At 43.8% G+C, this 22,507-nt stretch overlaps 1 protein-coding gene across 1 annotated transcript; it reads right to left on the reverse strand.

Annotated features, from left to right (window-relative positions):
- Positions 1 to 3,833: 3,833 nt before the first annotated feature.
- Positions 3,834 to 21,836, reverse strand: ZNF329 (zinc finger protein 329). Its single transcript, XM_047710791.1, has 2 exons — positions 21,727 to 21,836; positions 3,834 to 6,454 (listed from the first exon to the last, which is right to left on the reverse strand). Exon 2 carries the CDS (start codon positions 6,389 to 6,391, stop codon positions 4,826 to 4,828), a length of 1,566 nt encoding a protein of 521 aa, XP_047566747.1. The 5' UTR covers positions 6,392 to 6,454; positions 21,727 to 21,836; the 3' UTR covers positions 3,834 to 4,825.
- Between the last annotated feature and the right edge of the window lie 671 nt (positions 21,837 to 22,507).

Genomic DNA, 22,507 nt, shown 5'->3' on the forward strand with positions numbered 1-22,507 from the left:
AGGCTCTTTGCTCGGGGGGCGGGAGGGAGCCTGCTTCCTCCTCTCTCTCTGCCTACCTCTCCGCCTACTTGTGATCTTTCTCTGTAAAATAAATAAATAAAATCTTTTTAAAAATATAGTGTGCAAAGGATGTAGAGAAATCAGAACACTCAGACATTGTTGGTGGTAATCTAAAATGGCACAATTGTGAACAAGTTTGACAATCCTTCAAAAGCTTAACCAGAGACTTACGTGAACCCAGAAGTTCCACTCCAATTATCTGCTCAAGAGTGTTGAAAGCATAAATTGACACAAAAACTTGGACATGAAGGGTCATAGTAGCATTATTCATAATAGCCAAAAAGTGGAAACCATGTCCACAGACGAATGAATGAAAGGTGATATAGCCACACAATGGATTATTCTTCAGCCATATAAGGAATGAAGCACTGACACATGCTACATCATGAACTCTGACAACATAATGCTAAATGACATAACTCAGTCAAAGAGGACTACATATTTTACGATCCCATTTATATGAAATGTCAAGAGAAGTCTAATCTGTGGAGACAGAGAGTAGATTAGTGGCTGTCAGGGGCTGGGAGGAGAGAGAAGAATAGACTCCCAATGAGCAGGGCTCGATTCCAGGACCCTAGGGATCATGACCTGAACTAAAGGCGGACACCTAACTGACAGAGCCACCCAGGTGATCTTTTCTTTAACTTGAAAATTGTTTAATCTATTTTATCAAAAATGACCACTGATTCCGCTGAACTGCTTTGGTCACTATAAGCTTAGAAGCCTGTATACTTATGTCTTTGCTATTTCTTTCTCCTGGGACTTGGTTATACACTCTCAACCTGTTTATCTTTTGGGGTCTCAAGTGTTGTCCTTGTAAATGTGGATTTTTTATTTGGCAAATATGCAGCCTTGCAACCCACACCCACCTTTTCTCCAGTGAAGCAATCTCCCCAATTGTTTCCCATGAAGGGATCCCAATGGCTTTGTTGCCCCTCCCTGGTATTTAACAGGTGGAGGGAGTCTCTCCTCCCTAAATCCTGTTCTCTCTTGGTCCATAACATCACCCACCCTGGCTTCCCGCCTCCCTCCTAAGCCATTTCTTCTTCACCTGGCTAACTCCTTTCTGTTCTTCCCATGATCGACTGCTTCTTTGGTGACCATTCTGAGTGCTCACTTAACATAATCAGGTCTAACAAGCCTCTTGCCTGCCTCATCCTGCCTGCTCTGATGCCCCCACAATCCCTCCTGCATCAGTACATACTACTCTCTGTATGAGGCAGTCTTCCCTCCTTACCCCTTTGTTAACCTCTCCTCCTCTTACAACTCACATTATGTTTTCATGATTGTTTGATAAATGCCCAACTTGCTCTCTAGCTGGACAGCTCCACAGGGCTGGACACGTTGTCTGTTGTCTTCCACAGGGGATCAATGTGCCAAAAGGAGATACTCACCAAATGTTTGCTGATTTGAATGAACTGGAAGGCATATTCCAAGATATTAATAATGATTGCTGGTAACAAGGGAGATACTGGATGCAATTTCTTAATTTCATATTTTTCTGTACATCCTGAATATTTCTTTTTCAGTGAGGAATAATTACTTTAGAAACAGAAAACAACAACAACAAAAAAAAAAAAAAAAAGAAAGAAAGAAAAGAAACAGAAAACAAAGATACGCACCCAAGATATGGCTGTCCACTGTTCACTAGTGCTGGCCACCTCCATCTAACTTAGTTCAACAAACATTCATGTGGATGTGCTACAGTATTCTAAGGGCCAGGGATACAGCAGAAACCAAACCAAGATCTTTACAGGCCAACAGGAAAGATAAACAAGTACAATGAATCATGTATCAATCAGTTGGCAGTCAGTGCCTTGAAGATACATGAAGCAGGGAAGGAGAACGGGGGAGTGTGTGTTGGGCAGGGGCAGTCTCTCTTAAATAGTAAAGGGCTCACTGAAAAGGTGATGTCTGAGTAATGAACTGCAGGAAACGAAGTGATCCCAAAGATATTGGGGGAAGAGGATCCCCACAAAGTGAAACACTGATTGCAGAGGCCCTGAGATAACACGCCTGGCATTTGAGGATTATGAGGGAGGCCACTGAGACTAGAACAGACTAACTAAGGGCGATATCAGAGAAGAGGCCCAGGAGGTGACAGAGGCATCAATTAAAACACTGCCAGGCCATGGGGTACCTGGGTGGCTCAGCTGGTTAAGTATATGACTTGATCTCAGCTCTGGTCCTCTTTTTAAAGATTTTACTTATTTATTTGAGAGCGAGCACAGCAGGGAGAGCAGAAGGACAAGCAGATTCTTCACTGAGCTCAGAGCCCGATGCAGGGCTCAATTTCAGTACCCTGAGATCTAACCTGAGCCAAAATCAAGAGTTGGACATCCAACCAACCAAGCCACCAGGGTGCTCCTCAGCTCCAACTTCTGTTTCCATCATCACCCCTCCTCTGACTCTGACACTATAAGGGCCCCTGTGATGACACTGCCACCACCAGATAACCCAGGATCATCTCCACATTGCAAGATCTGGATTCCATCATGTAGACTTCCAACAGGTGTTCCTGATTGTTGTATTGAAGAATTGCAACCCAGCCTGTGCGAGGATGAAGACGACATTGGGTCTGCACATATGGTTAAAACTAGTCATAGTGGGGGCGTCTGGGTAGTCCGGTCAGCTCAGCATCTGCCTTTGGCTGTCATCCCAGGGCCTGGGATTGAGCCCCATATCTGAGCAGGGATCCCGTTTCTCCCTCTCCCCCGGCTTGTGCTTTCTCTCAAATAGAATCTGTTAGAAACAAAAGCCAATAAAACAATAAACTATTGTTTTGGCCATGTACTGGCCATGAGTTGGGCAGGGCTTTTAAGGGGCAACGCACGAGACTCCTCACAGTCCATCAACCTCACAATTTCAGCTGTTAGCCCTACGTACCCAGCCGCAGTATCTCCAAAGCAAATGAAGAGATTTCCTTCTATACTGCCCCAAGGAGCTCCTTTTCTTAACTAGTACGGAAGGGAAATGTAAATTGGCAGTGGGCCTGATGGAGTTTCAGAAAGAAGCAAGCGAAAAGAGCAAAAGAAGAGAGAAAAAGGGCTGGTGAAAATTTCCTATAATGCTTGTGTTAGTTTTCTATCGCTGCCATAACAAATTACCACAAACTTAGCAGCTTAAAACAACACAAACTTATTATCTCATTTATTATCTCACAGCCTTTATTCCGTGGCTCTCAAGGGAAGCCACCCACAGGGCTCTGAGGCTATGCCAACCAGCTGTGGCCAGCACTGTATTTCCACAGGTGGGACATCCCCAGATCATCCTACACCTCTCCCTGGCCTCCTTCTTCTCATTTTCTGAGACCCATCCTCTCCTCACAATGACCTCCAAGTCTCAAAGAAGGAAGTTATTCCTAAACCCCGAACCACGGGATGCTCTCTCATGAGAGAAAACTTCTTCCCAGATGTTCCCCATCTGTGCTTACAGTGGCCCTGTGACCCTTCTGGTAACAAAAGATCCAAAGAAACCCAAAATTTCCCTTCCTCTGGCTCCCTCTTTGTACTCCTTATCAAATTATTATAGCTGGGGCGCCTGGGTGGCTCAGTGGGTTAAGCCTCTGCCTTCGGCTCAGGTCGTGATCTCAGGGTCCTGGGATTGAGAACCACATTGGGCTCTCTGCTCCGTGGGGAGCCTGCTTCCTCCTCTCTCTCTGCCTGCTTCTCTGCCTACTTGTAATCTCTATCTGTCAAATAAATAAAATCTTTTAAAAAAATTATTATAGCAACAAAGTATGGCTTATAACAGAGAAAAAAAATCATACATGATTGTAGACCCCAAGAAAACCACATTTATTTCTCCATGACCAACGTCCAGTCTACATCCACATGTGCACATACCTTTACATGGCGGTAATAACAGCAAGTCTTCTATTTTATGCCTCTTTTACTGTTGTTCTTGCCTACCATATTGTAAGTATTTTCAGCATGGTAACAAAACCTTCATAATTACAGTTCAGCATGACTGCATAGAACAAAGTAGAAATGTCCTGGATGAACAATGGAGGGAGGTGGTAACAAAAACATAGTAACTCATTATATTTTTATTTCCACAACTAAAGTAACACATCACATTTCTCAACAGCAGCCCTTTCCATCTTGGTACAAACCAGCTTCAGTCCTCATAGGGACAATTTCATTGTTGACTCACAAGCAACAACCTCCACCAGTCACCCCTTCCGAAACAAATCCTCCGTGTCTGAGAGGATTGTGGCATAGGCAGACATACAAACAGCAAAATCTAACTACAGTTCTGTGGTTGCCATGGGGTAGAGAATTGTGTGCAGTCTATCACCAGGATGTCTTCGCTGACACAGAGTAGATGGTAAGAGCTGCCAAAAGCTTTTCTCACTGATTATACTGGATCCTACTAAGAGTTTGCTTATGTACAAGGCTGACATTCCTTATTAACGGGTTCCACAGACCAATTACTTACTGAAAGCATTCACAGCCTCTCTACTGTTTAAGCACTCTGACGCATCTCCAGGAAGTATCTTGCTGACATTCACAGATTTTATTCCAGTGTGTGTGCTATTACATTTGGTATTGGCTACATCATTCCTGAAGGCTTTTCTACACTTATTACCATCCTGTTTTCCCCAGGAGTTGCTTACTGTACAGATTTAACAGTATGGCTAAGGAAAGCCTCACATTCAGCAATTCACTGCGTAGCTCAAAGACTCCTGCTCCACCCCTGAAGACATTCCTCCTTCATTCAGCTTTCTGAGACCAAGGCAGGAGACGAATGTGGCCCACATTCATCATATTTCCATGGGGTGCTCTCCAGAGTGTGTTCTTTGATGTCGGATGAGGGAAGAGCTCCTTCTGAATGTTTTCCCACACTGAGGACACTGGCTGGAGCCCTCCCTGCTGTGGAGTCTCTGATGTACTGCCAGGTGAGAGTTCTGCTTGAAAGACTTTCCACATTCAGGACACTGGTATGGGGTCTCCTTTGTGTGAATTCTCTGGTGCTTGGTCAGACAGGAGCTATCCCTGAAAGCTTTGCCACACTGATTACACTCATAGGGCTTCTCACCAGTATGAGTCCTCTGGTGCCGGATAAGGCCAGCAATGTTTCTGAAAAGTTTCTGACACTGGTTACAGCCATAGGGCTTCTCACCAGTATGAATCCTCTGGTGCCGAATGAGGTAAGCACTCTCAATGAACGTTTTCCCACACTCTTTACATTCGTAGGGTTTCTCCCCAGAGTGGATTTTTTGATGTACAATGAGGTGAGAGTTTCGGTTGAAGGACTTCCCGCACTCCACACATTCAAAGGGTTTCTCTCCAGTGTGAGTCCTCTCATGCTGGGTAAGGTATGAGCCATCCCGGAAAGCCTTTCCACATTTGCTACATTCATAGGGCTTCTCCCCAGTGTGGATTCTGAGATGCACAGTGAGATGGGAGATGTCGGTGAAAGGTTTTCCACACTCATTACACCTATATGGTTTTTCTCCTGTATGAGTTCTTTGATGCAAAATCAGAGACGAATTTCGGTTGAAGGTTTTCCCACATTCTAGACATTCATAAGGTTTCTCACCAGTGTGAATTCTCTGGTGTTGTGTGAGAGCTGACCCATCACTGAAGGCTTTCCCACATTTATTGCATTTATAGGGCTTCTCTCCTGTATGGATTCTTTGATGCACAATCAGGTTGTAGTTCTTGGAAAATGATTTTCCACATTCATTACAGGTATAAGGTTTCTCTCCAGTGTGAGTTCGGTGATGCAAAACAAGAGAAGAGTTCCGTTTGAAGCATTTGCCGCATTCAGTGCATTTATACAGTTTCTCTCCAAGGTGATTCCTCCTGTTTTCATTAAGAGATGAACTCAGGGAAAAGATGTCCCCAAAGTCCTTACCTTCATACAGTTTCTTCCCTCTTTTCGCTATTTTTTGTTCACCAAGAGGGGTAAAATGGTTGAAAGATTTACCACTTTCAGGGTATTTATAAGGTTTCTCTCTCGTTTGATCTCTTCCAAGTTGAAAAACTTCCACAGAGTGGTTGAAGGCTTTTCCACATGTGTCACTATCACTATTTCGCTTAGCTACATAATTTTTCTGACAACTCTGTAAAGCTGGGTCACAATCCAAACTTTTAACATCTGAATCACATATATGAAAACCATTTATAGGTACTCTCTTAGATGGCAGAAGGTCTGAGCTTGCACTCAAATGCTCTCCAAGTCCAGAATATTCACAAATTGCTTCCTGAGCCCCTGCTTTCTCCTGAGTTAAAGGTGATTGCCTCAAATAACCCTCCCGGTTCTTACAGTCCCAATTATCACCTAGAATGGAAAGAAGGGGAGCCTCTCTTGTAAATCCTTCCATCTCCACGTCACAGGTTGGTTCTTCCTCAGAAATATTCTGTCATTTTCAATCTCATGTCTCAGGCTGAAAAGTAAACAATGAAAAAGACAGACTTAAGTATGTAAAGCTATACCTGGAAGAGGAATAAAAAATAATGACAGGCCAGGTGTGTGGATCCATATTTTTATTTTTTAATTAAATTTTCCCAGCTTATTTTGTTATTGGCATATATTTGACACACAATGTTACATTAGTTTCAGATGTAGGACATAGTGATTTGACAAGTCTATATGTTAAGCTAAGTTCAGAACAGTGTAGCTACCATCTGTCATCAGGTAACACTACTATAATACCACTAATTACACTCCCTGCAATGTACCTTTAATCCCTGTGATTTATTCATTTAATAACTAGAAGCGTGTACCTCCCAATCCCCTTCACCCATTTTACCCACTTCCCCACCCCTCCCTTCCGACAACCATCAGTTTGATCTCTGTATTTATGGATTTGTTTCTACTTTTTGTTTTTTCATTTGTTTTTTAGATTCCCCATATAAGTGAAATCATATGGTATTTGTCTTTCTCTGCTTGACTTATTTCACTTAACACAATACCCTCTAGATCCATCCATGTTGTCACAAATGGCAAAAATTTCATTCTTTTTTACGGCCGAGTAACATCCCATTGTACATACATACCACATCTTTTTTTTTTTTTTAAGATTTTATTTATTCATCTGACAGATATCACAAGTAGGCAGAGAGGCAGGCAGAGACAGAGGGAGAAGCAGGCTCCCCGCCGAGCAGAAAGCCCGACACAGGGCTCAATCCCAGGACCCTGAGATCATGACCTGAGCCGAAAGCAGAGGCTTAACTCACTGGGCCACCCAGGCGCCCCCATACATACCACATCTTAGTCATTCATCTATCAGTGGGCACTTGGGTTGCTTCCATATCTTAGCTATTATAAATAATACTGCAATGAATAGTACGGCATATATTTTTTCCAATTAGTGTTTTGTTCCCTTTTTGGAGGTAAAATCAGTAGTGGAATTACTACATCATATGGCATTTTTATTTTTAATTTCTTGAGGAAACTCCATTCTGTTTTAGACAGAGGCTGAACCAATTTACATTTGTGGGTATTCTGACTTCTTCAAACTAACACCTGTAACAAGGGGAAGGTAAAGCAAGAGTCAAGAGACGGAGCCAAGAACAGTTTCAAAGACCTATACGGCATCTTCATCCCCCCAGAGAACAAGCAGGAGGAACAGTACAAACAAGTATCACCAAAAGAATGAAACTGAGATGTGGGAGACCAAGGGCCAGGGGTCACTGCTCACACTGGAACACCATCTTGGCTATTGTGTGCTAGCCCCTTCCACCCACCGCCCACATCGACATTCAATACATATTTCAAAGACCCAACCTCACCATGTGCTTATGACAGTGCTGAATGAGCAGTTTTCACCCCAGCTTTGTAGTCAGAGTTCTGTCTCCATGGATGGGACAAAGCATAAACTTGAAGACACGAAGGTCTGAAAGTCCTAGATCAGTCAGTGACCACGCTGCAGGGTTACTATGAGAGTTAGATCATGTCTAACACTGCCTCTGACCTGGGGAATGGACGGCATTTTGTATGTGGCTGCTAGAGTCTCCACCATTATTGATCTTCCTCTAACCAACCCCCTACCCCTTTGACTACATGATATCAAGACAACTGGCTCCTCGTTTCTTTTAAGCAAAATGAAATTTGCTCCTTACCTCAGAAAGAAGTATTTTTAAAAAAACTCTAGATGGAGAAAAACACTGACATAAAATCAAAGTTTAAATTACGTAGGACACCGGGGCGCCTGGGTGGCTCAGTGGGTTGGGCCACTGCCTTCGGCTCAGGTCATGATCTCAGAGTCCTGGGATCGAGCCCCACATCGGGCTCTCTGCTCAGCGGGGAACCTGCTTCCTCCTCTCTCTCTGCCTGCCTCTCTGCCTGCTTGTGATCTCTCTGTCAAATAAATAAATAAAATCTTAAAAAAAAAAAAATTACGTAGGACACCTTCATGATCAATAAACATAAACCACACAGATAAAGAATAATAAATTTAATATCAACATTTTAAATTTCCTCACAAAAACAAAAACAAATAAGAGCCAAAACACAAGGGGCAAATGAAGAAATAATGTTATAATATATAAAAGAGACAAAGGAAAAGTGCCTAAGATCTATAAAGAATTCTTACAGGGGTGCCTGGGTGGCTCAGTGGGTTAAGTCGCTGCCTTCGGCTCAGGTCATGATCTCAGGGTCCTGGGATCGAGTCCCGCATCGGGCTCTCTGCTCAGTAGGGAGCCTGGTTCCCTCTCTCTCTCTCTGCCTGCCTCTCTGCCTACTTGTGATCTCTGTCTGTCAAATAAATAAATAAAATCTTTAAAAAAAAAAAAAAACCTAAAAAAAAAAAAAGAATTCTTACAAAACAGCACAAAAAGGGGAAAAGGGATACCAAAAGGCACTTTATAGAAAACACAAATATCCTGAAAACATGAGTATCTGCTCACTTTTCATACGAGAGAAAATAAAACAAGGCATGAGAATATAAAGCTTAGGCACCTCATGGAAAAAGAGTGTGGGTGGGCATGTGAAGTGGTCAGTACACTCAGCAATACAGAATGGTAGCAGCATCAAAACATAAAATGGGCACATTCCAATGTCCAGCAATTCCACATGTAGGCATCTCATACTGAGAAGCATGAGTCCCAAGCATAAGTGGGTATCAATCTATACCTAGGGAGACAGTCTTAAAAACCCAACAGAAAGAAAAAAGAGCACTGGGGAAGGAGTAAAAACTATCTTAACAGATTTTTTTTTAAGGTTTTATTTGAGAGAGAGCACAAGAGGATGGAGGGTCAGAGGGAGAAGCAGAATCCCCACTGAGCAGGGAGCCTGAAGTGGGACTCGATCCTGGGACTCCAGGATCATGACCTGAGCTGAAGACAGTTGCTTAACCAACTGATCCACCCAGTCGTCCAAAAGATCACTTAATAGCAAAAGTAGAAACCTGAAAGTAATGGAAGGTCATTTTAAAAGTGCTGAGGGAGGGGCGCCTGGGTGGCTCAGTGGGTTAAGCCTCTGCCTTTGGCCCAGGTTGTGAACTCAGGGTCCTGGGATCGAGCCCCGCATCGGGTTCTCTGCTTGGTGGGGAGCCTGCTTCCCCCTCTCTCTCTGCCTGCCTCTCTGCCTACTTGTGATCTCTCTCTGTGTCAAATAAATAAAATCTATTAAAAAAAAAAGTGCTGAGGGAGATAGGAGGAATTTGAGAGGCAAAGTGGGGAGCTTGGGGGGGAAGGGAAGAAAAAAAATGAAACAAGATGGGATCAGGAGGGAGACAAACCATAAGAGACTCTTAATCTCACAAAACAAACTGAGGGTTGCCGGGGGGAGGGGGTATAGAGAAGATGGTTGGGCTATGGGCATTGGGGAGGGTATGTGCTATGGTGAGTGCTGTGAAGTGTAAGCCTGATGACCCACAGACCTGTACCCCTGGGGCAAATAACATATTATATGTTAATTTTAAAAATGTGGAGAAAAAAATAAAAATAAAAGCATCTGATGGGGGGGGAAGGGCTGAGGGGGAAATACTCTCAGATACACTATTGCATAGGGGTAAGACAAAGACAACTTCAGAAAAGCAAGAGTTTATCTCCAAGGATACTAGCCAAAAGAATTAGGAAAAGTTGGGGGCACCTGGGTGGTTCAGAGGGTTAAGCCTCTGCCTTTGGCTCAGGTCATGATCTCAGGGTCCTGGGATCAAGCCCCGCACTGGGCTCTCTGCTCAGCGGGAAGCCTGCTTTCCCCTCTCTCTCTGCCTGCTTGTGATCTTCCTCTCTCTCTCTGTGTCAAATAAATAAATAAAATCTTAAAAAAAAAAAAAGAATTAGGAAAAGTTGTTCTTTGCTTTTGTTTTTTGAAAAGTTGTTCATAGGGGTAAAAAAAAGAGAAAAAAAGAGAAGGAAATGATGAACATGTATTTAAATCAAATCCAATGTATCAAACGCAACAACATCACATAAAACGCAGCAGTAACAATGACTGAGAGTTAACAACAGGATGGACTAAAATGTTAAATGGCAATGTGTTTTGAGATGGGAAAGGCATAACAAAATTAAGTGTCCTGACATCCATCCATTGCTCAGAATTCACATTAGACCTAGTCAAAACAGAAATAAGAGAATAAATACAATGTAAAACTTCCAAACCCACAGAGCAGTGGTTTTCAACCAGACTCAGTGTTACTCTCCAAAGGACATCTGACAATGTGTGAAGACATTTTAGGTTGTCATGAATGGGGGGGCACATGCTACAGGAATCTAGGAAGCAGAGGCCAGGGGTGCTGCTAAACACCTTTAAATACACAGGACAGTCCATCAAAACACAGAATGGCCCAGCCCCAAGTGTCAATAGTGCTGAGGTAGAAAGCCCCTGTTGTAGTAAAATAGAATGAAGGAGAGAATGTAATTAGCTAGCTTGACCCACAGCAGGATGAAGAGCCACAAAACAACAGATAGAGCCAAACAAGTGCTTTCTGAGTGCAAGTAGGACATTCGCTAACACTGTCAATAAACCCGGCCAAAGAACAAGTTCAAACAAAATAAGACCACAGTATGACACAGACCATGCAGCCTGCTTTTTATTTTTAAGATTCTTATTTATTTGAGTGAGCAAGCAAGAGAAAGAGCACAGTGGGGAGTGGGGGGAAGCAAAGGGAGAGGGAGCAGCACACTCCCCCCTGAGCAGGGAGCCCAGTGTGTGTGTGTGTGTGTGTGTGTGTGTGTGTTTAAGGATATGATTTATTTATTTGACAGGGAGAGACGCAGTGAGAGAGGGAACACAAGCAGGGGAAGTGGGAGAGGGAGGAGCAGGGAGTCTGATGCAGGGCTCTATCCCAGGACCCTGGGGTCATGACCTGAGCAGAAGGCAGACTCTTAAATGACTGAGCTACCCAGGCACCCCAGACCCCAACCTCTTAACTAGAAATGTGGTCAAGTTAAGAACCAGTGGCAGAAAGAAAACAAAATACAAGAAAAACAGTAAGTAAAATAAAGTTCTACTTATTGGGAAAAACAAAAACCTATTGCTCAGAATTCAGAGATCAAAGAGAAATCTCAACAGAAATTAGAAAACACCTAGAACTAAACTGAACAATGGAAATGGTACATCTCAAAACGTGGCAAATCAGGATGCAGCTAACACCATTCCTCAGGAAATAGTGACCTTTAAGGCTTATGTTTAAAAAAAAAAAAAAGACAAATAAAATATTTTTAAAAAGTAATAAATAAATAAATAAATAAATAAATAAAAAGACTAAGTCACGGTTGAACTTAAGACTTATGGGAAAGTGCGAAGGAATAAGCCAACAGGAAGTAGAAGGAAGGTGATAATAAAGGTAACAGCAGAAATTAAAGAACAAAATAAAGAATATACAAGAAGATAAAGAAAACCAGGTGCCTGGGTGGCTCAGTGGGTTAAAGCCTCTGCCTTCAGCTCAGGTCATGAACCCGGGGTCCTGGAATCGAGCCCCACATTCGGGCTCTCTGCTCAGCATGAAGCCTGCTTCCCTTCCTTTCTCTCTCTTCCTGCCTCTCTGCCTACTTGTGATCTCTGTCAAATAAATAAATAAATAAATCTTAAAAAAAAAAAAAAAAAGAAAGAAAGAAAAGAAAGATAACCAAATCTGTTATCTGAAAACCAAGTCTGTTATTTAAAAGACATACTTTGCCAAGAGTGACCCAAGAAAAAGAGAAGGCACACATTAGCACTATCAATCATGAAAAGGGGATTTAACTAAGACACAGAAGAAAGTTACCAAAATGGCAACATTGGATTTATCCTAAGAATGTAAGGACTGGGGACGCCTGGGTGGCTCAGTTGGTTGGACGACTGCCTTCGGCTCAGGTCATGATCCTGGAGTCCCGGAATCGAGTCCCGCATCAGGCTCCCGGCTCCACGGGGAGTCCGCTTCTCTCTCTGACCTTCTCCTCGCTCATGCTCTCTCTCACTGTCTCTCTCTCAAATAAATAAATAAAATCTTAAAAAAAAAAAAAAAGAGGGGCGCCTGGGTGGCTCAGTGGGTTAAGCCGCTGCCTTCAGCTCAGGTCATGATCCCAGGGTCCTGGGATCGAGTCCCGCATCGGGCTCGCTGCTCAGCAGGAAGCCTGCTTCCCTTCCTCTCTCTCTGCCTGCCTCTCTGCCTACTTGTGATCTCTCTCTGTCAAATAAATAAATAAAAAATCTTAAAAAAAAAAAAAAAAGAACGTAAGGACTGTAAAACATTGGAATGTTTAGGGGGACCTGGATGGCTCAGTCATTAAGCGTCTGCTTTCAGCTCAGTTCAGGATCCCATGGTCCTAGGATAGAACCCTGCATCAGGCTCCCTGCTCCTCCCTCTTCCACTTCCCCTGCTTGTGTTCCCTCTCTCACTGCGTCTCTCCCTGTCAAATAAATAAATAAAATCCTTAAAACACACACACACACACACACAAATTAGAATGTCTACTAATGTATTTCCCCATATCTTCTGAAAAAAGTAGAAAACAGTCCCCTACACCCTGTCTCAATAAATTAAGAAAGTAATTTGAGGAAATCTCACCCAAACTCATACCAAACTGCTCTCAGATTCAAGTCGTAGATCCCCTTAACCTGTATCAATAAATTCAGAAAGTGCTTTAAGGAAACTCAACTCTTGATGAAAATTCGTAACTATTAGGGACACAAGGAATCAAAGTAAACATCACACGTAATGTGAAAACACCTGCTACATCCACAGCATTCAACGCTGATATGGAGGGGCTAGGTGGGCAGTAGGACCACGTCCCAAAATGTTACTCCTGAACGTTTTGCATTCCTCACCTACAGAAAAGGTCTCCTAAGGCTGCCCTGACACCATACAGCATGTTTCCCATACTGGGTCTCCTGAGTGCACTGGGGCCTGGATGGCCTGTGGATGTCCCGTGAAGACAAGAGATAGAGAGCACCTTCCTTCGGGTCTGTAGGGGAAGGATGCATTTGTGTTCTTAAAAGAAATGAGTCAGACATATATACACCATAATATCACTTGGGGAAATTTTCTAGACACACATATTCTGCAAGTAATGCCCTAGCAAGACACCTACCAAAGCTGTGATCATGACTGTTGTGGGCATATGGAGAATGGGCCTTGAGGAGCAAAGGGAACACCCATTCAATCTATAATAGCTATCTCCTTTATTGCAGTATGAGTTAGACACCACTAAGAAAGTGAAAAGTTGGGCACCTGAGTGGCTCAGCTGGTTAAGAGACTGCCTTCAGCTCAGGTGACAATTCCCAGGGTCCTGGGATCAAGCCCCAAACTGGGCTCCTTGATCAACAGGGAGCTTGCTTCTCCCTCTCCCTCTATCTGCTACTCTGCTTGCCTGCGCTCTCGCTCCCTCTCTCTCTGTCAAATAAATAAATAAAATTCTTTTAAAAAGTGAAATGTTGGGGCGCCTGGGTGGCTCAGTGGGTTAAGCCGCTGCCTTCGGCTCAGGTCATGATCTCAGAGTCCTGGGATCGAGCCCTGCATCGGGCTCTCTGCTCAGCAGGGAGCCTGCTTCCTCCTCTCTCTCTGCCTGCCTCTCTGCCTGCTTGTGATCTCTCTGTCAAATAAATAAATAAAATCTTTAAATTAAAAAAAAAAAGTGAAATGTTAACCCATCAAATGGGAGAAACTATTTACAAAGCATACGACTAATAATGGACTTATATATAGAAGATATAAAAAAAACTCTAATAACTCAAAAACAAAACAACTCAAATTTTAAAAAGAGGCAATGGATGTGAACAGGCATGTCTCCAAAGAAGATATACAGATGGCCAATAAGCACATGAAAAGATGATCAACATCATGGTCATTGGGGAAATGCTAATCAAAACCACAGTGAGATACCACTTCATAACCATGAGTGTGGTCAATATAAAAAACAGACAATAACAAGGCGCCAGGCTGGCTCAGTCAGTTGAGCATCCGACTCTTGGTTTTGGCTCATGCCATGATCTCAGGGTTGTGGGATCAAGCCCCACATATGGCTCCACTCGGAGTCTGCTTGCGATTCTCTCCCTTTCCGTTTCCCTCCTCCTCCTCCTCCGACCCTCTAAGATAGATAAATAAATAAACAAATAAATAAAATCTTTAAAAAAAAAGTTTAAGATAGTTATGTTAAACTTTATCAACTCTACTCCTGGTTTTCTACTCAGGAAAAATGCAAACATATGTCCAACACATAAACTTGTACACAAATTACAAGTTGATAGCAGCACTATTCATGATAAACAAAAAGTAGAAACTCAAATAAAGGGGTCCCCAGGGGGCACCTGGGGGGCTCAGTGGGTTTAAGTCTCTGCCTTTGGCTCAGGTCATGACCTTAGGGTCCTAGGATCCAGCCCCCCATTGGGCTTTCTGCTCAGCAGGGAACACGCTTCCCCCTCTCTCTGCCTGCCTCTTTGCCTACTTGTGATCTCTGTCTGTCAAATAAATAAATAAAATATTTTAAAACAAAAAAAAAAAACAAACAAAAAAAGGGGGCGTCTAGGTGGCTCAGTGGGTTAAGCCTCTACCTTCAGCTCAGGTCATGATCTCAGGATCCTGGGATTGAGCCCCACATCTGGCTCTCTGCTCAGCAGGGAGCCTGCTTCCCCCTCCCCAACTCTGCCTGCCTCTCTGCCTACTTGTGATCTCTCTCTTTCTCTGTCAAATAAATAAATAAAATCTTAAAAAAAAAAAAACCTCAAATAAATGTCCAACAACTGAGGAATGGCTAAACAAAACACAGAAATCCACACAATGGAATATTGTTCAGCCATAAGAAGGAATGAATTACTAATACATGGTCTAACAACATAGATGAAGCTTAAAAACATTACGTTCAGTGAAAGAACGCTGACACAAAAGACTACGTTTTATATGATCTCATGAAATGTCCAGAACAGACAATCCCATATAGACAGAACATCAATTTGTGGTTGCCAGGAGCTGGGAGAAAAGGGGAATGATTACTAATGGGTACATGGTTTCTTGCTGGCCTAATGAAAACATTTTGGAATTACACAGTGGTGATGGTTGCACAAGTTTGTAAATATACTAAAAACCACTGACTTGTGCACTTTGGATGAATCATCCAAATTATTTAATTTATTTATTATTATTTATAATTTAATTATTTATGAATTAAATCTCAATAAACCTGTAATAAGTAAATTTACACCTTCATGAATGATGCCCGTGATGCTAGACATAGTCTCTTCCACCCTGAATCAGAGCTCTTGACCTTGATGGTACTTCCAGCGAGCATCTCAAAATCCGGGGAGGTGTTAGGTTGTCAGAAAGCTGCAGGCAGCCGGGAATACTAGATTTGCTACCAGGCTCAGGACCACATGATGTTCAAACACCCTGTGGACCAAAGTCCCTGCAGGTATCAACTTGGGATACCTTAGAACAGAACAATACTTCACGTACTACAAGACATTAAGAAAAAGATGCCTTCATTCAAGAGAAGCAAGCTAAAAAGAATCAGGCTAATTCCCTGAATTTATGGACTCATTGCCTATTCTATATCTCCTTGACAAAAACTGGCCATTCCAACTATACCCTCCATCAGTGAGGGCCTGAGGGCCATAGTGAGATTACAGGAAAAAAAAAGAGAGAGAGAGAGAGAGACAGACCTGGGGCACCTGGGTGGCTCAGTCAGTTAAGCACCTGCTTTTGGCTAAGGCCATGATCCCAAAATCCTGGGACTGAGTCCCACATCGGGCTCCCTGCTTAACAGGATGGAGTCTGCTCCTCCCTCTACCCCTCCTTCTTGCTTGTGCTCTCTCTCTATAATATGTAAATAAAGTCTTTTTGGAAAAAAAAAAAAAAGGGCAAATGATCTCCAGTACATAGGAGGACATTAGAACAGGCTTTGGAGAAATAATATTAAAAAATTTAAGATAGGAATTATACTGAATTTTGTTAATTAAGGTTGTCTTAAAAATATCTCAGGTTGGAAAAAAATATATATCTCAGGTTGGGGCATCTGTCTGGCTCAGAACATGCCGACTCTTGATTCTAGGGTTGTGAGTCAAGCCACACACTGGGTGCAGAGATTACATAAATAAGTAAAACTTTAAAAAAATAAATATCAGGGTGCCTGGGTGGCTCAGTGAGTTAAGCCTCTGCCTTTGGCTCGGGTCATGGTCTCAGGGTCCTGGAATCGAGCCCCGCATCAGGCTCTCTGCTCAACGGGGGGCCTGCTTCCCCTCTCTCTGCCTGCCTCTCTGGCTGCTTGTGATCTCTCTCTCTCTCTGTCAAATAAATAAATAAAATCTTTAAAAAAATAAATAAATAAATAAATAAATATCTCAGATTATTGACTTCCTATATATTTATGTACTATTCCTTTTAGTAGTATAATACAAAATTTATGCTGTTAAAAAATTCACCTTGGTGCCATATACATATTTGGGGGGTTCCGTTTCTCCCCCACTCTTCTTCTGACCCTGTCCTCAGATGTCCATCATACTACTTCTCTGAAGCACCAGTGCTCTCCCCAGCCTGTCCTTCTCTTCCCGTGGCCATCAAAGAAGGTGGTCTCCAAGGCCTTTCACACACTGAATGTTGCCCCAGCACAGGCTGAGACCTCAGGCCTGAGGAGTTATTTTCTGTCATAAATTGTCCTGATGCTGTTCCAGGCCAAATGACAAGGGGTGACGGATCCTCCATCTGTGACTAAGTCCCAACTCATCTCAACAGCCTGGGCTGCCTTAATGCATCTGTACTTAGAATCTGCTTTCAGCAAAGTAAGGTCTGTCTCCCTTTTCCATGCAATACAGCTGGTCTGGGTCCAACCCCAGCCCTCAGAGTTCCAGCAGTATCCACATATACACCCCGTTCAGTTTCACTGAGGACAGTAACTTATTCCTGTCCTGTTTGTCTTAATTCAGACCTTCAGCACTGGACTGCTTCTTATGTCTTCTAAGGTATTGTGCCCAAGCATTTAAATAAAGAAACACATATTTTTACACAAATGCCTTTCCTGTATTTTTTTTAACATTTTATTTATTTGAGAGAGTGAGTGAGCAAGAGAGAGCAAGAGAGCAGCTGGGGAGAAGCAGAAGGAGAGGGAGAGGTAGACTCTTCACTGACAGGGAGCCTGATGATGGGCTCAATCCTGGGACTACAGGATCATGACCTGAGCCAAAGACAGATGCTTAACCCACTGAGCCACCCAGGAGGCCCTGCCTTTCCTTTTATTGATTCTTTTTATGCATGTAAGACTTTAGCATTTTTAAGTTACATAGATGTTTAATATTATCGATAAAATTTCTTTTATACATATTCCAGAATAGTAAAACACAGAGTGGAAACTATTGATCACAAAGAGTGAGCATTACACAAAAATTAACTCAAAATAGATCACAGGCCTAAATATGAAAGCTGAAATCATAAAATTCTTAAAAGAAATATAGGCATAGATTTTCAGAAGCAGGTACAACACAAAAGCACAAGTGATCCAAAAAAAAAAAAAATAGATAGGGTGCCTGGGTGGCTCAGTGGATTAAAGCCTCTGCCTTCGGCTCGGGTCATGATCCCAGGGTCCTGGGATCCAGCCCTGCATCAGGCTCTCTGCTCGGCAGGGAGCCTGCTTCCTCCTCTCTCTCTGCCTGCTTCTCTGCCTGCTTGTGATCTCTGTCAAATAAATAAATAAAATCTTTAAAAATAAATAAATAAATAAATAAATCTTTAAAAAAAATAAAGTTGACTAATCAAAATTAAAGTATTTGTGCTTCAAAGAACTTCACTAAGAAAGTGACAAAAGAAAACAAAAACAAAAATACAACCCTCAGAGAGGCATCTGGCTGGCTCAGTTAAGACCTTGTAACCTTTTTTTTTTTTTAAGATTTTATTTATTTGACAAACAGAGATCACAAGTAGGCAGAGAGGCAGGCAGACAGAGAAGGGGAAGCAGGCTCTGAGCAGAGAGCCTGATAGGGGGCTCCATCCCAGGACCCTTGGATCATGACCTGAGCTGAAGGCAGAGGCTTTAACCCACTGAGCCATCCAGGTGCCCCAAGACCTTGTAACTCTTAATCTCAGTGTCATGAGTTCAAGCCCCACAGGGAGTGTAGAGATGACTCAAACAAAACTACAAACAAATAAACAACACAGAATAGGATAAAATGTTTGTAAATTATATACCTGATAAGGCACAGGTACCCAGAATAAATAAATCTTTTTTTCCTTAAAGTTTTTATGTATTTATGGGGCACCTGGGTGGCTCAGTTGGTTAGAATGCTGCCTTTGGCTCAGGTCATGATTCCGGGGTCCTGGGATCAAGCCCCACATAGGGCTCCCTGCTCAGCAGAGAGCCTGCTTCTCTCTCTCCCTCTCCCTGCCATTCTGCTTACTTGTGCTCTCCATTTCTCTGTCAAATAAATAAATAAAATCTTAAGAAAATAAAGATTTTATATATTTACTTGACAGAGGGAGAGAACACATGGGCTCACAAGCAGGGGGAGCAGCAGCACAGGGAGAGGGAGAAGCAGGCTCCCTCCTGAGCAAGGAGCAGATGCTAGGCTGGGTTTAATGTCTGTCTGCCTTAGGCTAAGGTCATGAACCCAGGTCCCTGGGATGGAGCACTATCAGGCTCCCTGCTCAGAGGGGAACATACTTTTCCATCTCCCTCTACCTATCCCCTCCACTCATGCTCTCTCCCCAATAAATAAAATCTTTTTTTAAAAGATTTATTTGTATGAGAGAGAGAGAGCGCGCGAGCACACAAGCAAGGGAGCAGCAGAGAGAGAGGGAGAAGCAGGCTCTCCGCAGAGCAGCAGATCAATAACCCACTTAATAAAGGGGCAAAGGATCTGAATTGGTAATTCTCCCAAGAAATATAAAAATGGCCAAATAAACACTATGAAAAGATGCTCAACACCAGTAACTATTAGGAAAATGCATATCAATACCACATTGAGCTACCGCTTCACATCCAGTAGGATGGCTGTAATAGGTTTCATTCCTAGGTCGTTATCCAAGAGAAATGAAAACACACATCTACCAAAAAATAAAAAATTTTAAAAAGCATACATGAATCTTTACAGAAGCATTATTCACAATATCCAAAAAGTGGAAGCAACTCAAATGTCCATCTACTGATGAACTGATAAACAAAATGAGGTACACCAATCAACGAAACATTTCTCATCCATAAAAATAAGCTAGGTACTGGGGCGCCTGGGTGGCTCAGTGGGTTGAGCCGCTGCCTTCGGCTCGGGTCATGATCCCAGGTCCTGGGTTCGAGCCCCGCATCGGGCTTTCTGCTCGGCGGGGGGCCTGCTTCCTCCTCTCTCTCTGCCTGCCTCTCTGCTTACTTGTGATTTCTCTCTGTCAAATAAATAAATAAAAAAAAAAATCTTAGAAAAAAAAAAATAAGCTAGGTACTGACAGATGCTACTCTCCTACACAGATGATCCCTGAAAACATCATGCTAAGTCAAGGAAAGCCCCCAAAAGGACTATTTATTGAATGGTCATTTATTTAAAATGTCTAGAATAGGCAAATGCATAGAGACATAAAGTAGATTAATTACTATCTAGAGTTTGGAGGGATAAAAGACAAGGACTGACTGCTAATGGGCATACGTTTTATTTTGGGGGGGTGATGAAAATATTTTAAAAATTGGGGGCACCTGGGTGGCTCAGTCGCTGGGCGTCTGCCTTTGGCTCAGGTCATGATCCCAGGGTCCTGAAATTGAGTTCTGCCTTGGGCTCCTTGCTCAGCGGGAAGCCTGCTTCTGTCTCTCCCACTCCCCCTGCTTGTGAGCCCATGTGTTCTCTCCCTCTGTCGCTGTCTCTCTACCAGATAAATGAATAAAATCTTAAAAAAAAAAAAAAAAGGAATATTTAAAAATTGATAGCAGCGATATATGCACAACCTAGTGAGTATACTTAGAAACAATGACTTATAAACCTTAAATGGTGAATGGTATACTATATAAATTATATCTCAATAAAGCTCTTTGCTGGGGCGCCTGGGTGGCTCAGTGGGTTGGGTCTCTGCCTTTGGCTCGGGTCATGATCTCAGGGTCTTGGAATCGTGTTCCACGTTGGGCGCTCTGCTCAGCGGGGAGCCTCCCCCCTCACCCTGCCCGCCTCTCTACCTACTTGTGATCTCTCTTCTGTCAAATAAACAGAATCTTTTAAAAATAAATAAAGCTCTTTTCTTTTTCTTTCTTTTTCTTTTTTCTCCCAGGCGACGCCCCAACCCCCGTGTTCTTTACTGGCAAAGAATAACGGGCCTTTCTGGGGTGACGGTAATTTTAATAAAGCTTTGGGCTCTATTTGTCAAAACTCATCCAGTGGTACAATGAAGATCTACGCATTTCACCGTTTCACTCTAAGTCAGTTTTGCCTCAAATTTTTCGAAGAGCAATAATAAGGTGCTTGAGGGGGAAACTCTGTAAAATCTGCAACTCACTTTAAATGTTCCCCCAAAAGATGAATGGATGGTTGAAAAGACGGACAGAGGAATACGTAGGATAAAGCAAGCAGAGCAGATCTTAAGCGGTCGGCATGAGGTCGCACAAGACCTCAGCTTCTCTGTATGTACGAACACTTCCTCCACGAACCAATGCGGAAAGAGGAGTCGGGAAAGCGAACGACACGAAGCAGTAAAGCCGGACACCCACGAAACGGGTGGGGAAGCGCGGCCCTCGCTGGGAGCAGCAGGAGCTGGCTGGGCAGCTCTTAGGTGGAGGAAAACCGGGATCTGACCCCTGCGGGGCTCCGCGGGAAACCGCACAGTCCGCCGGCGCAACGCGGCCACTCGGGCCTGAGACCCACCGACTGGGACCCACCGGCTCCCGGCAGAAGCGCGGCCGGGCCGGGACATCCGGCAGGCGGGGCTGAACGGTCCCTGCGGAAGGGCCGGCCGGACGGGAACGCGGAACCCCGGAGCGACGCGCAGAAAAGAACAGAAGCGTCCACACCCGCGGGAGACGTTGCGTTCTTCGTCGCTGGGGCAGTCGTGCCCCGGGCCGACCCGCGCCCCAGCGAGCCGGACGCGCCCACTGCCCTCATAAACCGCCCGCAGACGCGCCGCACACGCCACACCAGGATTCGGCGGACCTCCCCCCGCTCAGCACGCCCCCCTAGACAGACAGGATTCGGCGGACCTTCCCCCCCCCCTCAGCACGCCCCCCTAGACACACACGCACACACGCGCGCGCGCGCACACACACACACACACCACCACCCCCCCCCCCCCCCCCGTCCCCAGGGAGTGTGAGGAACCGAGGTCCAGGGCGCGGCGGGACTCACCTCAGGTGGGCAGGCACCCGGGCGCGAGACGGCGGCCATGTTTGGGGCGGGTACGCGTGCGCGCGCCAGGACCCGGATGTGCGCATCCCAGGAGCCTCTGCGGCTGCGACCTCCGCGGGCGGTGGAAACGGGTGTGTGTGATGTGTCGCCGCTCATGTGCTGTCTCGTGGACTCCGCGGCCGGTGTACCCCTCCGCCTGGGTCTGGCGGGGCTGGAGGGGGTTGCAGACTAGGCCCCGGCCAGCCCGCGTTTGCACCTCGCTCATCCTTGACCCCAGCAGCGCCGGTCGGGGGAGAAAGTTCTCCGGCAGAGCCTTCCCTACTCCCCTTTTTACTTATTGACCCAAATATTTATTGAAATCAATACGGGCTCACGGGTAATTTTTTTCTCTTATGGTTCTAATCCGACGCCATCATGATTGTGCAGCCTTATGTTTATTTACAGCATATTTTATAATTTTAAATAATTTAATGTAATTTAATCCTATAGTTATAATTTAATACAACTTAATAATTTTAAAATAAATTCTGTACCATAATAGGTACCATAATTCTATAGCATATACTATAATATATACCATAATTTTATACCTTAATTTATCATTTATTTATAATTTATCATTTATTAATTTATCATTTATTTCTGAGAAAGATAAGTTAAAAATTCAGGTAAGTACATCTCATTATTCGTTGACAATATAATTATTTCCTGGGGCGCCTGGGTGGCTCAGTGGGTTAAAGCCTCTGCCTTCGGCTCAGGTCATGATCCCAGGGTCCTGGGA

Source organism: Lutra lutra, chromosome 17 (assembly GCF_902655055.1).
Source record: "Lutra lutra chromosome 17, mLutLut1.2, whole genome shotgun sequence".
Taxonomy (NCBI): domain Eukaryota; kingdom Metazoa; phylum Chordata; class Mammalia; order Carnivora; family Mustelidae; genus Lutra; species Lutra lutra.

Excerpts from the sequence above, each read along its gene's own strand:
- ZNF329 (XM_047710791.1), bottom strand. The coding sequence starts at position 6,391 with ATGGAAGGATTTACAAGAGAGGCTCCCCTTCTTTCCATTCTAGGTGAT.